The 18,180-nt window shown below is 43.1% G+C and overlaps 1 protein-coding gene across 1 annotated transcript; it reads right to left on the bottom strand.

Annotated features, from left to right (window-relative positions):
* Positions 1 to 1,339: 1,339 nt before the first annotated feature.
* KCNV2 (potassium voltage-gated channel modifier subfamily V member 2) lies at positions 1,340 to 17,925 on the bottom strand. Its single transcript, XM_022573427.2, has 2 exons — positions 16,525 to 17,925; positions 1,340 to 1,858 (listed from the first exon to the last, which is right to left on the bottom strand). The coding sequence occupies exons 1-2, from the start codon at positions 17,923 to 17,925 to the stop codon at positions 1,577 to 1,579; spliced, it is 1,683 nt and encodes a 560-aa protein (XP_022429135.2). The 3' UTR covers positions 1,340 to 1,576.
* Between the last annotated feature and the right edge of the window lie 255 nt (positions 17,926 to 18,180).

Consider the following 18,180-nt stretch of genomic DNA (forward strand, 5'->3'; position numbering starts at 1 on the left):
GTCCTACCGTTTACTGGTTCTGTGAACTTGGCCTAATTACTGAACCTCTCTGAGCCTATTTCTTCCTAAATAACAAAGGAATATGATAACTTATTTAGGGATAGATGAAGGAGTAAATGGAGTTATATATTCTAAAGTGCAGCCCATAGTGCCTGTCGGTGTAAGAAAGCACAAAATGATTACTCTTATTTTTACGATTCAATTGGAGATCCGATCATGCCCTGAGACAAATTTGCCCTGAGACAAATTGATGGTTGGCATGGCAAGCCCCTAGTTACAGGGGCAACCTCTGTTTGTTCAGTTCAAAAGTGCCTTTAAATCCCAGGATTTCACTTTCCAAGCCTTATGGAAGAAGGAAGGAATTAAGAGGAGACGGGGGCAGGGAGAGAAAGAACCCGTAGGAATTGGTTTTCTGACCCACAGATGGTGCCCAGAGCAGAGCGCCATGTCCATTGAATTCCTTTCATTCAGTGCTTAGCCCAGAACAGTTGTCCAAAAGGCAGGGTTTTTTGTTTTTTTGTTTTTTGTTTGCTTTTGATTTTTCATGGAAAGGAGAAAAAAAGGAAGGTCTGAGAGGTGAGGACATGTAGGGGCTCCTGTCTAGGGAGGGGCACTAACACCCTCGGGCATGCGTCACAGTCAAGTCTGGGGGCACCCACATTATGGCTAGACCAGGGTTTCTCAATTTTGTCACTACTGACATCCTGGATCAGATAATTCTTTGTGATAGGGCTGTCCTGAGCATGCTTAGTAGTAACCCAGGTCTCTGCCTACTAGTGCCAGAAGCCCCTCTCATCCTCTGTCACAGTGGTGACAATCAAAACCATCTCTAGGAAAAAAAAAACAAAAACAAGCACCATCTCTAGGCATTGCCAAATGTCCTGGAGCAAGTGGGGGAGGGGTGGACAAAACCTCCCTTGAATGAGAGCCACCAGTCAAGAATCTACTACACAATACCTACTCAGACAATTTTAGCAGCCACCATTTATTGAGCATTTACAAGTAGTATCTCCAACCTCCATGCTCATATTACTAGGAAGGCTTTTAAAGTATAACTTAAAGTTGAAGAAACTGAGGCTCAGGCAGTTAAAAGTAACTTGCCCCAAATTGAACAGCTGGTAGATCTGAGCTTCTGACTGAGGTTGGTCTAACTAGTTCCAAAGCTCATATAGTTTCTGCTGCACCACTCCCTCTCTCTAGACAATTAAGAATGCTTTTTTCTTTCAATCAGGGAAATTCTTCTCAAGTCAACTCAAGTCCAAAAGTATTTATTGAAAAGCCATGAGAAGCTGCAAGAGAAATCTAAGCTGTCGCTCCTCTCAAGGAGGTTTCAATATCAATGTCATTGGGAAGGTCAGTATCTTACACAACACTGTTAGTTACAGAGTAACATGAGGCAGTCTGAGTTTGGGCCAAAATGAACATTTCTAGAGGTAGATTTTTGTGAACTGAACGCCTTTTGTGTACATCTGCTTCACGTGTCCTTTCACTGTTAATCCTGATAATAAAAAAAAGAGGAAGGAGGAAGGAAGCCTTGAAATTCATGGCATCGACTAGCCGCACATCCTAACAAATATTAATTATTTTGCCTTGCGTTGGGCTTTGGGTTGCTTCCAGCCAAGCACTCAGCTATCTTCTTTCTGGCTCTCTGCATGAACTCCACGTTCCCCCTTTCCCTTCGTATGGCGGTGTACTCGTAAGCCTTGAGCTTGCTGTAGTAATCGGAGAATTTGTTGTAGAGGATGGAAATGGGCATCCCGTTGAGGATGATTCCGAAAGCAATGCAGAGGAAGGCAAAAAGCCGGCCCAGGTGAGTCTCTGGGTACATGTCTCCATAGCCCACAGTGGAGATGCTCACCTGTGAGGGAAGGAAAGTAGAATGGAATTGTCAGCATCGAGAGCGAGGAGAAGAAAGGGAGAGAACCAGGCAGGGAGAGGTGTCTTCCGTCCTGATGAAGGTGCACGTGGTTGTATAACAGCTCCTCACGGAGTCAGCTTTAGGAGGTACTGGAAAGGTGGCCTGCAAGACCTGGGGCATGGAGAGAACATAAGCTTTGGAGCTGAAAGGCTTGGGTTTAAACCCTATCACTTATCAATTTTCTTACTTACAATACAGGGGAGTTATATCTACTTTAAAGGGTTGTTGTGAAGGGCACAGAAGAATAATGTGTGTGAAGTTCCTGGTGTAGAATAGGCTCAATAAAGGTAGGTCTTTGCCTCCCTTCAGCTGGGGCCAAATTTAGGACAGAGTCCCTGGATTTGCCTACATGATACACGTACGGGAAAGAGCTTGAGGCTTAGAACCAGTCAGACCTGGTTCAAGTCCTGACTCTGACCCTTCCCAGCTGAGTGACCTTGGGCAAAACATTCAGGGTCTCTAAGCCTTGGTTCCTGCATCTAAAACGGGGGGATAATAACTGACTCTCAGGATTCTTGTGAAGACTAAATAGGAAAATGATTATAAAGCACTTCACACACACTTTGTCAGGCACGCAAAAGGCACGCAAAAAGCATTAAGCAACCTCCTCTGTGGTCCTTCTCTCATCCTTAAAATAGAGACAGTTGTAATAATTCTCAGAGTTGTTAGGCAGTTCAAATGAGATATTTTATATGAAGGTGCTTTAATTGCAAATGTCTGGAGAAACACACTCATTATTTTGCGATGGGACTTTTGTAAGATGTCACCGACCAAAAATATGTTCACCCTGCATGAAAGTCTTCCCATCACACTTGGCACACTGCTTTAAATTCCACTAATTAGAGATTTATTTAGGTTAACAAGCTTCTGTTTTAAAATGCAGATACCCACATGGGACTAGTTATCAGTCGATGTAGCCGGAGAAAACCCAGAAAAATCTCTCGGGGCCTGTGTTTTGTTTTGTTTTGTTTTGTTTTTGCGGTACACGGGCCTCTCATCACTGTGGCCTCTCCCGTTGCGGAGCACAGGCTCCAGAAGCGCAGGCTCAGCGGCCATGGCTCACGGGCGCAGCCTCTCCGCGGCATGTGGGATCTTCCCGGACCGGGGCACGAACCTGTATCCCCTGCATCGGCAGGCGGACTCTCAACCACTGCGCCACCAGGGAAGCCCTCGGGGCCTGTTTTTCATGCCTCATGTCCTAAGACTCCCTTTGGTCCCCAGACTCTTGGCAAAATTACTAGACGCCTTTTAGGCAGGGCTGTTGATGACAGTTGAAAAAATTGTGCATCGCACAACTCCAGGGGGCAACATTGGCTTCATCGATTTGTGTCGTCGCACAGTCTTCCAGCATATGCTTTTATGAAATGTACAGTCACCCTGTTGATCTGTACAGAGACAGCCTTTAACTTAGAAATGCAGACATTTTTGTTTCGATGATGTAAGGATTAATTTTAACTCAGAGTAAGTATGATTGATTAGTTAGAATGAAATGGAGAAGTGGGCCAGCTGGGCAAATCTGGTGGAGCTGATTAGAACCAGAGCTCCATCCAGCCCTTAAAAAGGGGAAGGTTGCAACTCCTCTTGGGGTGGGTGGCACACTACCTCTCACTACTCCGTCTCTGGGGAGAGAACTGCTGAGGGCTGGGCTGCCCTTCTCACAGTGGAAAAACACAAGGCAGCATCTAACAGAGGCAGGAGGGTGTCGACTAGGTTAAGGAAGCAGGTGTGGCACTAGGCCACATGGGTCTGAATCCACTTCCCAGCTGTGGGATTTGGGCAAGTCGCCTAAATTCTCTCTGCCTCAGTTTCTACTTTTGAAACGTGGAGAGAATAATAGTGCGCACCTCATAGGACTGTTACAGGAATTGAAGGAGCCGCACAGGGTGTGTGAGGGATAATGTTAGTTCTTGTGCTTGTTAGACCAGCGGGCTGTGGAAAGAAGCTCTTCCCTGGCTCCTGCGAATGCTGTGTGAGGGAGATTGGTGGGGGACACTCTTTCTCCAGTAGAGAATCTGGTTTTCCCACCTTCTCGACCAAAGGGCCATGAGAGGCAGTGATAAAATAAGATTGTGGGCTAATCTTAAAAAAAAAAAAAAAAGCTTGCTGTGTGTGTGTGTGTGTGTGTGTGTGTGCGCGCACGCATTTCTTGTCACTGGCCACGCTGAAAGTAAAAGAACCCGAGTCAGATCTCTGTCCAGGTGTGCGAATAGCTTTCATTTGTCGCTAACCCTGTCACTTGCACCTCTGTGTGAATGTTTAGTCAGTTGACTTTCCCTGGAGGAGGCCTAAAGGGAGTCTGGATATAAGAGCGAGTGACAGGAAGGGGTAGTTTCAGAACGGGAAGCATCCATGCAGGGCCGAAGCAGAGGCTTTGGTGTAAACCAGCCCCTCAAGGGTCCAGGATTGGGGGAGGGTTGGAGATAGGAGGATGCAGAGGAAGGAAAGTAATTGAGACAAAGTACCTAATTTAAACCTCTGCTCAGTCCCCACACTGGCTTTGCTCCCCTCCCAACCCCAATTTCTTTTTTTGGCTGAACTTTGAGCAAAAGGTCAAAAGCAAAGAGAATTGGCTGAAGGAAGATTACATATTTGATGTGCATAATATGGTCTAAATATTTTTGTATGTCTTGGATCTCTATTTTTAGAGAAAAGATCTCTTCTGCTACGAGACTCTGTATGACTGATTCTGAAGAATTTGTTCAAAATGCGTAGCTAATTTATGCACTGTCTGTTTGACTCAACCGTTGATCTGCTTCTTGCTTCTTGGCTCCAGAGGAACTCTGGATTCCTTGGCTTTGGGAAACTTTTCCTCCATGTTCCACAGGCCAAACCATTTCTCCCTGAATAAGCATGAAAGATGGAAGCTCCCAGAAGGACCAAAGTGACCTCCCAGAGTGAGTTCTCACATTAGCAGGAGTGGGGTTTGGAAATGTGACTGAAATTTCTGCAATCCGTCTTAATATCCTGAAAAAACTGACTGGCCCAGCCACTCTGGAAACTTACCATTCCGTTGAAAATTTACCTATTTTCCCTAGCCATTGGACCCCCCAAAGCCAGAATGTAACCTTTCCCTAGCAGCTCACCCACTGATCAGCAAATCCTGACCCACTAAACCTTACAAGGAGAACAAGTAACCAGTTTTTCTCTGAAACTTCAGAATAACTGTACTTGAATTTCTCCTTCAGCGAGGAATGTTTGTTTCCTTCATAATGACCTACGCACGGATTACATTTTAGCACCCAGTAATCCCTGCATCTAGGAATTATGATCTCAGGGAATAAAACTGATTTTTCAAAAGGATTAACACCTCTTCTTAGTTTTCCCAAAGAATTCCAGGTGGTAAAGACTAACATTTTCTGGTTAAAATTATTACATACTTCAATGCATATTGTCCTTTAAAGGATTTAGCTTCAAAGGCTCTACTTAGCTTACCCAAGCTGCTGTTGCTACAAATATTTTAGGAATTCCTCTCTGGGATTATAATCTGCACAGAGGATTCAGTGGCATGACCTTGAAACAAGTGTTCTTATCCCCCTTGAGGGTTAACTCTAGGTGCCGGTCTTCAACTCAAGGGTCTTGACTATTTAAAAATATTGAATCCACCTTCAAAAAAGTAAAGATTTAGCCCCACTACAAAGAAGTATTAATAAATGGACATGTCACAGGCGCTGGAGATAATTCCCCAGTGGAATTCAGAAAATGTTTTGATCAGTGGAAACACTGTTAGAATGAGGTCATGGGTAATCACCTTGAAAAGAACAACCGGTCTCATCCATATATGAAAGTTCTGACATGTACATAAATTGTACAATAAGGGGGAGGTGTGCAGAAGCTAAGGCAAGTTCGGGATCTATTCCTAGAAATAGTGACAATGCCTTCCACACCCTCAGCTTACTTGCTACTTCTCCCTGCCCTCTACAATTCTATCATGTCCCGCTCAAGTTACATTGGCCAACAGGAGGAGTTTAGAGAGACAAAAGGGGACCACCCCAAAATCAGGAGTCGGCCAGATCAAAAATCATAAAAGTGCCTAAGAGCCTTTGCCCCCCTTTATGGCTCCTGTGCTTTTTCTGAAGAAGCTAGGAGAACTTTAATGCCTTCTGTGCCGGACATTTACTCATTATCTCTCAGCCCTAAGCCCAATACCCTTCTGTTCTCTTTTTTGTAATTCAGCGGCTGGGGGGATGCAAACTACATTTCTCAGATTTCCTTGCCTGCTGTCTTCTGCTTAGGTTCTGCCAATGAGAGACACGGTTGGGAGACTAGAAGATGGAATGAGGGAGTAAGAGTCTCTCTTCCTGCTTCTGGTTTCTGTCATCATCCTTCAACAACAGCAGATAGCTATGGCTCAGGCATCTTTCAGCACACCCAGCACCAGCCTCGTGATGCCATCTTAGGGGTCCGGCAACAGCTACACAGTGGTTCCTTCTCTGTACTCCTAGGTTCCAGTAACTCTACCTTCTCCCATTTGTCTCCCCAGTTCTGGGGCCAACACTCTTTCCTACAGTTACCAATCTTCGGGTTATGTCACTTTCTCCTTTTTGCTCTTCCAGCCTATGTATCTATCTCCCTGTATAAAATTCCTTCTGTTTAAAATATCCCACGTTTTGTTTTCTGTTATCCTAATTCACCTTCCAAAGGGGTCTTCTCAAAGCAAGCAAGCCATCAATAAAAATAAAACAAGATAAAATTAATCTCAGTGATCTTCTAAGTGCCACCTATTTGCAAGGAAATGATAGCATGCTTGAGGAGAACAAAGATAGAAACAAGGTCTCTGGGCTACAGCTATCTGATGCTTCACCTAGAGACAGTTTTCATTAATTTTGGAAGGAATGAGTTCATGACATAGTTTCCTATTTAGTTTCTACAGCTGTAACTTGCTCTGGAAAGCTCAGAAGGAAATGGTCTGTTGAACAGTCCAATTGTCCTTTTCTCCTTAAAAACATAGCCACAACAGAGGCCAAAGCTTACGGCTTCATCATAGAGCTAATTGTTCTTGTTGAGCTATGCGGAGCATTTCCCACACCCAGGCAACCCGGAGAGTCCCAACACGGCTGGAGCTGCTCCAGGCATGGGCCTGTTTGTCTGGACACTCGGAAACTCTCCCAAGATGGAACGGCTGACCCTTTTGTGCATCTTACAGCCTCTCTCTTTTCCCCAGGAGAGAAGGAATCACTTCTGTTTTCTTTTCCCAAAAATGAATCTGGAAGCAAAGGTTATTGCTTCCATGTGATAAAGGCTATCGACTAGTCAGATATGGTAGCTTCTATTTATTGAGGATAGAGTACAGGCTAGTGTTTTTACATATGTTTCCTATTACATTAGTGCTGACAAATAACCTCCATTTGACAGACGAGTAGGATGGGTCTATCTTATATCCTAATGCATGAGCATTTGCAGACATGAGTGTCCATGAGGGATTTGTTCTTCAGCTGTAGGAGAATTCACAATAATGAAAATTACTGTGTTTCTCTTAAAACCCCGAGTTGAATTACAGAGGAAGGTTGCAGGATCCTTGGCATAGATAGAGGCGAGGTTATTAAAAACAAGTCAGATTTTGGGGTTGTCTGAGAGTACTAAAAACACATGGAGGGAAGGATTAGAGAACCTGTCCCTAATGCGGGTGAATATACCACAAGGGCTACAGCACTGGAGTGGGGCAAGAAAATATCGATCCTGTTTCTCTTTACCTCTTTACATTTTCAACGTGTGAGTGTATGTTTTCTGATACACATAATATATTTGAGCAGTAATATCTTAATGCAGTAGAATGATTGTATTACTGGACCCAGTTCTTTGTATCTTCCTGTATCCAAGCTCTTTGCCATAAAACTTTGCATTGCTTTCCTACAGTGAGTGGGCTAACCTGCTTTTCCCTTTGACTCTGAGTTTGGCCTTGTGACTCACTCTGGCCAATGAGTTGAGCAAGTGTCATGAACAGAAGCTTATCAGTGCTTGCATGATTGGGCTTGCACTCTCTCTCTCTTGCCCTTTGCCACGGCCATGGATACATGCCTGCTGGATGATGAAAGACCTAGTCTCCTTCTTCATCCAGCTGTCAGCCAGCTGACCATCAGACTGTGATGTGAGCAGCTGACACCAGTCCAAGGTTCTTCTAACCCTGTACTTGAAACCATTCTGAGTTACTGACTTGCAAACTCACAAGGCAAATAGATGCTTGACATTTCGAGCCACTGAATTTTGGGGTGGTTTGTGATGCATTGTTATTATAGCAATAAATAGCTTCTAACTTATGATTAACTAAACACATATTTATCATGGGTGTGTGCTCAGAATTTTTTAAATTATGAGATGTACGATAAGTAAAATGCTTGGAGACTATTGGATCAGAGTTACTTTTAGGATTCTACTTCTCGGATTCTCATGTCTGCTTGGTCACATCTATTTAGATGACTTCCTTCTCAGCATTCAAGATTTAGTTCAATGTCATCTTCTCCAAGAAGGCTTCTCTGACTATTCCACTAGTCCATCAAAGGTAGATTCTGCCACCCAGATCACTCTCTATCCTATTATCCTATATAAGACACACTCATATCTTAAATGATTTATTATCTTTCTCCATTAGGATGTAAACTCCATGGGGGAAAAAATTTCACCTTTTTTTTTGGTTTTTCCCTTATTACTCGGTATCCCTAGTATTTAGAATACTCCTCGGCACACTAAGTGCTCAAAAATAATCTTGCTCACCTCCAGTGCTGGACACCCCATGCCAAACAACTAGCAAGACAGGAACACAACCCCACCCATTAGGAGACAGGCTGCCTAAAATCATACTAAGTGCACAGACACCCCAAAACACACCACTGGACATGGCCCTGCCCACCAGAAAGACAAGACCCAGCCTCATCCACCAGAACACAGGCACTAGTCCCCTCCACCAGGAAACCTACACAACCTACTGAACCAACCTTAGCCACTGGGGACAGACACCAAAAACAATGGGAACTACGAACCTGCAGCTTGCGAAAAGGAGACTCCAAACACAGTAAGATAAGCAAAATGAGAAGACAGAGAAATACACAGCAGATGAAGGAGCAAGGTAAAAACCCACCAGACCAAACAAATGAAGAGGAAATGGGCAGTCTACCTGAAAAAGAATTCAGAGTAATGATAGTAAAGATGATCCAAAATCTTGGAAATAGAATGGAGAAAATACAAGAAACGTTTAACAAGGACCTAAAGGAACTAAAGAGCAAACAAACAATGATGAACAACACAATAAATGAAATTAAAAATTCTCTAGAAGGAATCAGTAGCGGAATAACCGAGGCAAAAAAATGGATAAGTGACCTGGATGATAAAATAGTGGAAATAATTACCACAGAGCAGAATAAAGAAAAAAGGATGAAGAGAATTGAGGACATTCTCAGAGACCTCTGGGACAACACTAAATGCACCAACATTTGAATTATAGGGGTCCCAGAAGAAGAAGAGAAAAAGAAAGGGACTGAGAAAATATTTGAAGAGATTATGTTTGAAAACTTCCCTAATATGGGAAAGGAAATAGTCAACCAAGTCCAGGAAGTGCAGGAGTCCCATACAGGATAAATCCAAGGAGAAACACACCAAGACACATATTAATCAAACTATCAAAAATTAAATAAAAAAATATTAAAAGCAGCAAGGGAAAAGCAACAAGTAACATAGAAGGGAATCCTCATAAGGTTAACAGCTGATCTTTCAGCAGAAATTTTGCAAGCCAGAAAGGATTGGCAGGACATATTTAAAGTGATGAAAGGGAAAAACCTACAACCAAGATTACTCTACCCAGCAAGGACCTCATTCAGATTCAACAGAGAAATTAAAACCTTTACAGACAAGCAAAAGGTAAGATAATTCAGCACCACCAAACCAGCTTTACAACAAATGCTAAAGGAACTTTTCTAGGCAGGAAACACAAGAGGAGAAAAAGACCTACAATAACAAACCCCCCAAAATTAAGAAAATTGTAATAGGAACATACATATCGACAATTACCTTAAATGTAAATGGATTAAAAGCTCCAACCAAAAGATACAGACTGGCTGAATGGATACAAAAACAAGACCTGTATATATGCTGTCTACAAGAGACTCTCTTCAGACCTAGGGGCACACACAGACTGAAAGTGAAGGGATGGAAAAAGATATTCCATGCAAATGGAAATCAAAAGAAAGCTGGAGTAGCAATTCTCATACCAGACAAAAGAGACTTTAAAACAAAGACTATTACAAGAGACAAAGAAGGACACTACAGAATGATCAAGGGATCAATCCAAGAAGAAGATATAACAATTGTAAATATTTATGCACCCAACATAGGAGCACCTCAATACATAAGGCAAATGCTAACAGCCGTAAAAGGGGAAATCGACAGCAACATGACTTTAACACCGCACTTTCACCAATGGACATCATCCAAAATGAAAATAAATAAGGAAACACAAGCTTAAAATGATACATTAAACAAGATGGACTTAATTGATAGTTATAGGACATTTCGTCCAAAAACAACAGAATACACTTTCTTCTCAAGTGCTCATGGAACATTCTCCAAGACAGATCATATCATGGGTCACAAATCAAGCCTTGGTAAATTTAAGAAAATTGAAATCATATCAAGTATCTTTTCTGACCACAATGCTATGAGACTAGATATCAATTGCAGGAAAAATACTGTAAAAAATACAAACATATGGAGGCTAAACAGTATGCTACTAAATAACCAAGGGATCACTGAAGAAATCAAAGAGGAAATCAAAAAATACCTAGAAGCAAATGACAATGAAAACACAACAACCCAAAACCGATGGGATGCAGCAAAACCAGTTCTAAGAGGGAAGTTTATAGCAATACAATCCTACCTCAAGAAACAAGCATCTCAAATAAACAACCTAACCTTACACCTAAAGCAATTAGAGAAAGAGGAACAAATAAAACCCCGAAGTTAGCAGAAGAAATCATAAAGATCAGATCAGAAATAAATGAAAAAGAAATGAAGGAAATGATAGCAAAGGTCAATAAAACTAAAAGCTGGTTCTTCGAGAAGATAAACAAAATTGATAAACCATTAGCCAGACTCATCAAGAAAAAAAGGGAGAAGACTCTAATCAACATAATTAGAAATGACAAAGGAGAAGTAACAACTGACACTGCAGAAATACAAAGGATCATGAGAGATTACTACAAGCAACTCTATGCCAATAAAATGGACAACCTGGAAGAAATGGACAAATTCTTAGAAAAGCACAACCTTCCGAGACTGAACCAGGAAGAAATAGAAAATATAAACAGACCAATCACAAGCACTGAAATTGAAACTGTGATTAGAAATCTTCCAACAAACAAAAGCCCAGGACCAGATGGCTTCACAGGTGAATTCTGTCAAACATTTAGAGAAGAGCTAACACCTATCCTTCTCAAACTCTTCCAAAATATAGCAGAGGGAGGAACACTCCCAAACTCATTCTACAAGGCCACCATCACCCTGATACCAAAACCAGATAAAGATGTCACAAAGAAAGAAAACTACTGGCTAATATCACTGATGAACATAGATGCAAAAATCCTCAACAAAATACCAGCAAACAGAATCCAACAGCACATTAAAAGGATCATACAGCATGATCAAGTGAGGTTTATCCCAGGAATGCAAAGGTTCTTCAATATATGCAGATCAATCAATGTGATACCCCATATTAACAAACTGAAGAATAAAAATCATATGATCATCTCAGTAGATGCAGAAAAAGCTTTTGACAAAATTGAACACCCATTTATGATAAAACTTCTCCAGAAAGTAGGCATAGAGGGAAACTACCTCAACATTATAAAGGCCATATATGACAAACCCACAGTCAACATTGTTCTCAATGGTGAAAACTGAAACCATTTCCTCTAAGATCAGGAACAAGACAAGGTTGCCCACTGTCACCCACTGTTATTCAACATAGTTTGGGAACTTTTAGCCACAGCAATCAGAGACAAGAAAGAAATAAAAGGAATCCAAATCAGAAAAGAAGTAAAACTGTCACTGTTTGCAGATGACATGAAACTATACAAAGAGAATCCTAAAAATGCTACCAAAGATCTACTAGAGCTAATCAATGAATTTGGTAAAGTAGCAGGATACAAAATTAATGCACAGAAATCTCTTGCATTCCTAGATGCTAATGATGAAAAATCTGAAAGAGAAATTAAGGAAACACTCCCATTTACCATTGCAACAAAAAGAATAAAGTATCTAGGAATATACCTACCTAAGAAGACAAAAGACCTGTAGGCAGAAAACTGTAAGAAACTGATGAAAGAAATTAAAGATGATACAAACAGGTGGAGAGATATACCATGTTCTTGAATTGGAAGAATCAACATTGTGAAAATGACTATACTACCCAAAGCAATCTTCAGATTCAATGCAATCCCTATCAAACTGCCAAAGGCATTTTTCACAGAACTAGAACAAAACATTTTGCAATTTGTATGGAAACACAAAAGACCCCGAATAGCTGAAGTAATCTTGAGAAAGAAAAACGGAGCTGGAGGCATCAGGCTCCCTGACTTCAGACTATACTACAAAGCTACAGTAATCAAGACAGTATGGTACTGGCACAAAAAAAGAAATATAGATCAATGGAACAGGATAGAAAGCCCAGAGATAAACCCATGCACATGTGGTCACCTTATCTTTGATAAAGGAGGCAAGAGTATACAATGGAGAAAAGACAGCCTTTTCAGTAAGTGGTGCTGGGAAAATTGGACAGCTACATGTAAAAGAATGAAATTAGAACACTCCCTAACACCATACACAAAAGTAAACTCAAAATGGATTAAAGACCTAAATATAAGGCCAGACAGTATAAAACTCTTAGAGGAAAACATAGGCAGAACACTCTATGACATAAATCACAGCAAGATCTTTTTTGACCCACCTCCTAGAGAAATGGAGTAAAAACAAAAATAAACAAAGGGGAGCTAATGAAACTTAAAAGCTTTTGCACAGCAAAGGAAACTATAAAACAAATGAAAAGACAGCCCTCAGAATGGGAGAAAATATTTGCAAATGAAACAACTGATAAAGGATTAATCTCCAAAATATACAAGCAGCTCATGCAGCTCAATATCAAAAAAAACAAACAATCTGATCCAAAAATGGGAAGAAGACCTAAACAGACATTTCTCCAAAGAAGATATACAGATTGCCAACAAACACATGAAAGGATGCTCAACATCAGTAATCATTAGAGAAATGCCAATCAAAACTACAATGAGATATCATCTCACACCCGTCAGAATGACCATCATCAAAAAATCTACAAACAGTAAATGATGGAGAGGGTGTGAAGAAAAGGGAACCCTCTTGCACTGTTGGTGGGAATGTAAACTGATACAGCCACTATTGAGAACAGTATGGAGGTTCCTTAAAAAAGTAAAAATAGAACTACTGTATGACCCAGCAATCCCACTACTGGACATATACCCTGAGAAAACCAAAATTCAAAAAGAGTCATGTACCACAATGTTCACTGCATTTCTATTTACAATAGCCAGTACATGGAAGCAACCTAAGTGTCTATCGACAGGTGAATGGATAAAGAAGATGTGGCACATATATACAGTGGAATATTACTCAGCCATAAAAAGAAATGAATTAAGTTATTTGTAGTGAGGTGGATGGACCTAGAGCCTGTCATACATAGTGAAGTAAGTCAGAAAGAGAAAAACAAATACCGTATGCTAACACACATATATGGAGTCTTAAAAAAATGGTTCTGAAGAACCTAGGGGCAGGACAGGTATAAAGACGCAGACATAGAGAATGGACTTGAGGACACGGGGTGGGGGTGGAAGGGTAAGCTGGGAGGAAGCGAGAGAGTGGCATTGACACATACACACTACCAAATAGATAGCTAGTGGGAAGCAGCTGCATAGCACAGGGAGATCAGCTTGGTGCTTTGTGTCCACCTAGAGTGGTGGGATATGGAGGGTGGGAGGGAGTCACAAGAGGGAAGGGATATGGGGATATATGTATACCTATAGCTGATTCACTTTGTTATACAGCAGAAACTAACACACCATTGTACAGCAATTATACTGCAATAGAGATGTTAAAAAAAATGTTGCTCAATGAATGAAGAAGATGGATTTTTGTGGAGAATTGGTCCTAATATTTTGCATCTTTTTACTTGGCATCTTCTTTTCTCTTTGCTATATTGAAAATAAGGGCCCTTACTACACAATATGCAATGTCATAATAAGTATAGAGAAGAATTGGGTTAATAGTATATTGGTCCTGGGGAATAGAGCAGTCCTCAAGTGTTCAAGGGGAGTTGCTCCTATTGTTTTCATAGGTTAGTTTAGAAACAAACACAAGCTATCAGTCTTTAATCCATAATGATTTTTAATAGTATATATAATTCTCAGAGAATAAAATGGATGAAGGTCATTGGTAAAGTTTAAGGTTGGTAAATGGTAGGTTGACATGTGTAAATTCTGGCCTGTGAAAATAGTGCCTGATAGAGCTAATAGCTACAAAAGAAAATTCACATTGGTAAAAGCAATAATTAGTAAAATTTGTTATAGATAGAAACTGAATGGTGATTCAAGTTTTATTGTAAAGTCTATAGAAAACAGTGACCTTGAGTAAGATAATTTTTGTTAATATTAAAAAGGGGATAATTTGAAAATTTAAATGTTATTAAACAATAAACACATCAAGAAATTAAAGGGGATCACTAGGCATTCACTTAAGGAATTTTTTTAAAAAGAAAAATCCATTATTAGGAATAGAATTCTTATCAAAAATTTTATATTAATATACAAAAGGTAAAAGACGTTTTGTGTATTCAGAATATAGTGTCAAAGAGTTCACTAGGTGCAGCTTACATACGCTAGCCTTCTAAGATATTTGGACGAATGGAAACCTGACTCTCTAAAACTTGGTATTATATCATCAGCCTGTGGATTTTCTCTTTTCCCTCCTTGCTTTACTCACCTCCAAGGTAAATGTCATTCGCTGGGGACAAATCATCCTTCATCAGCCCCGTCTGTACACATGATTTATCTACTATGGGGATGACCTTTTGTCATTTGGAATATGATCAGAGGAGCGGCATTTGGCCAGCTCGTTTGGAAGAGCCTAACATCATCCCATCACTGAAGAAAGCTCACACATCTTGTTGTATATATGAGAGCTCTGCTTTCCAGGGAAGCAAGACTCACTGAATTGCAGAGCTCTACACCCTCCCCTTTTGAGATGAGGAAACTGAAGATAGGGAGTTAGGGAATGAGGTTTCACAGTTAATCATGGAGGATCCCAGTTAATTATTAGCAGATCTGGGACAAGAATCTAAATCTAAATCTTCCATTCCACTATACTACACTATTAGTAGGAGCCCTGGGTAGGTTCATATCAGAACTCCAGACTGTGGGTTCTAACATATCCAATGTCAGTGTTGAAAATATCCACTTTCTAATATAGGAAAAACTGGTTATATTCGCTTAATGTCTTTAAAGGCAATACAAACCATCTATTTAAAGTAAATAAGGAAAGCATACACCCAGTTCTTTCCTATGCACGTATGTCAACGTGTTCATTGATCTTAGAAGACCCAATCAGCATTTCCAGTGATTCAGGGATTTTCCAAGGATTTAGTCTAGCATATCAGAAACACAGATATTTGAGTAAATGGCATAAACTATTATAAAAGGCAAACACCAAAGAAAATGACAAAAATAACTAATATACTAAGTGCAAATTAAGCAAGGCATGCAGAAATACTAAAGCTTGAAAGAGGCAGTGCTGGGCTGTGGAAAGGGCATGCATTTTGCCACTGGACAGGCCTGGGTTCCGGTCCTCACGTGACTACCTTTAGCTGCGTGTCTAAATTATTATTATAACTCAAATTATCTGCACCTCAGTTCCTCTAGCTGTAAAATGGGGCAATAATGCCATGTCCTGAAAGAATTTTTGTGGCATTGGAGCAAGTTTCAGTGTTAGATGCTCAGATTTAGCTAGAACCAGTGGGATTTCAGTGAGGGTTGACGCTGTTCAGCCAAGTCTCATTTCCTCCCCTGCATACATGGACGGCTTCCTTCAAAATCTGCAGGAAAATTTTCCTCTTAAAAAAATAGTGATCCTAACCACCTCACATGGTTGTGATGCTGAAATAAGATACGCTTTATAAATCACTTAGGACAACAGGTGTTCAATAAGGGACAAATAACAAGAATGACGATGATGAATCTTCCCACGAACGTGAACAATGATTATTCCTTAAAATTAGCCTCTCAGGGGTATTAAGACTAAATCTAGATTTGGAGATAACTAGGACCACACCAAATTTCTTGGACTACGTCTTTCCAACCCTTTAGCACCCACCCGTTTTTTTTGTTGTTGTTTTGGTTTTTTGTTTTTTCTGTTTTGTTGTTTTTATCTTTTGTTTAAGCTGGGGACATCGAAGGAATGGAGAAAGCAATGGCCGTTAAAGAAGGCAGGGCAAAGATGAGGGAACAAAGCAAGGCAGGTGGCATGACCCAGGAAGGGGAGAAGCAGCGTCTGTCGGGCTGGGGAAGTGGGTGGGAAAGCCCACGGGCCGTGGTGCTCACCGCGGCCCACCACCAGGCGTGGGGGATGCTGGTGAAGTTGGTTCCACGCACGTCGTGCTCCACGGAGTAGACGGCCGCAGAGAAGGTGAAGATGCCCATGGTCATGAAGAGCAGCAGGCAGCCCACCTGCTGGTAGCACTGGCGCAGCGTGAAGCCGAAGGCGCGCAGGCCGGTGGAGTGGCGCGCCAGCTTCAGGATGCGGAAGATGCGCAGGAGGCGCATGACGCGCAGCACCTGACCCACCTGGCCCACGCGGCCCATGGTCTCGATGTCGTGCTCGTGCGGCGAGTCCTTGCTGCGCACCTGGTCCTCGCTCGTGAAGCACTCGAGCAGCAGCTGCAGGTAGAGTGGCAGGATGGCCACCAGGTCCACCAGGTTGAGGGCGCTCTGCACGAAGCGCCGCAGGTCGGGCGTGGAGGCCAGGCGCAGCAGGAACTCCAGCGTGAAGAAAGCCACGCATAGCATCTCCACGTGCTCCAGAAAGGGCCGCGGGTTGCCACTGCCCGCACCCTGCCCCGCCTGCTGCTGCATCTCCTCCACCGTGTTGAGCGCCAGCGCCACGACGGAGATGAGCACGAAGAGGCTGGAGGCCACCCCGATGGCCTTGGCGGCCACCGACGAGAAGGGCTTCTCCATGAGGTTCCAGAGGCGGCGCCGCTGTGGCCCGTAGAAGCGCATGTCTCGGAAGAGCTCCTCGGCCTCCTCGGCCTGCGCCTGCGCGCGCAGCTCGCGCTGGATCTTGAGCTGCTCGCTCAGCTCATCGCGCCTCTCCTCGAAGCAGATGAGGCAGCAGCGCGGCGCGTACTTGAGCCGCACGCCCCAGTAGCCCAGTTCCTCCAGGAAGCGGCGCGGGCACAGCTCGTCGCGCACCAGCAGCACCCCGGACGCGTAGAAGTTGTAGATGAGCTGGAAGACCTCCGGGTCGCGGTCGAAGAAGTATTCGTCCGTCTGCGCCTCATAATCGTCGCACAGGCCCAGCTGGCGGCTGCGGCTGGTGGAGGTGGCCAGGCGGCCCAGGCGCGTCTTGGGGTAGCTGGCCAGCTCGGCGTACTCCAGGTGGTAGCTCTGGCCGCCCACGTTCACGTTCAGAGTGGACGACACGACCGGAGCGTCGGTGCCGCCTTCGCCTTGGTGGGTGGTGGCCTCTCCTGGCTGCTGGTCCTCCTCTGCCGGGTCGTCCTTCCACTGCTGGTCCTCCTCGGTATCCGTGTCCTCCTCGATGTAGTAGCTACAATAGCCCTGGGTCCACGGTGGGAAGCTGGCCTGGGAGCCCGGGAGGGCCCCCACGGAGCAGATGCGCCTGCGTTGTTGGCTGCCCACTGCCTGGGATGCGTCTTCACCCTCCGTAGTATGCCAGGACCTGTAGCCCCAAGACCGCCTCCTCTCATTCTGTTTCAGCATGGCTGGAGGAAGTGGACCCTTGTCTTTTCCCTCCTGGTTGTGGTAAGGTCTCCAGCCTGCTCACTGCCACTGGTAGATGGATCACGTGCTCTGCACTGTTGTAGAGAGACCGGCCCGGCCCGGCAGACCTGGGGTCCACAGCATCGCCCTCAGAGCTGTCCCTCCTCAGGCCCTGGGCAGCCCAGCCCAGCCCAGCCTGCCGGGTCTGAACACCTTAGGCAGACGGCTGTTGACTGCTCTAATCTTGCTGATAGG

Source organism: Delphinapterus leucas, chromosome 6 (genome assembly GCF_059928025.1).
Source record: "Delphinapterus leucas isolate spDelLeu-1000000601 "Yukka" chromosome 6, BTC_Dleu_Yukka2, whole genome shotgun sequence".
Classification (NCBI taxonomy): domain Eukaryota; kingdom Metazoa; phylum Chordata; class Mammalia; order Artiodactyla; family Monodontidae; genus Delphinapterus; species Delphinapterus leucas.

Coding starts and splice junctions, on each gene's coding strand:
- KCNV2 (XM_022573427.2), bottom strand. CDS start 17,925: ATGCTGAAACAGAATGAGAGGAGGCGGTCTTGGGGCTACAGGTCCTGG. Junction 1,859..16,524: donor ACGCCTGGTGGTGGGCCGCG/GTGAGCACCACG, acceptor CTTCCCTCACAG/GTGAGCATCTCCACTGTGGG.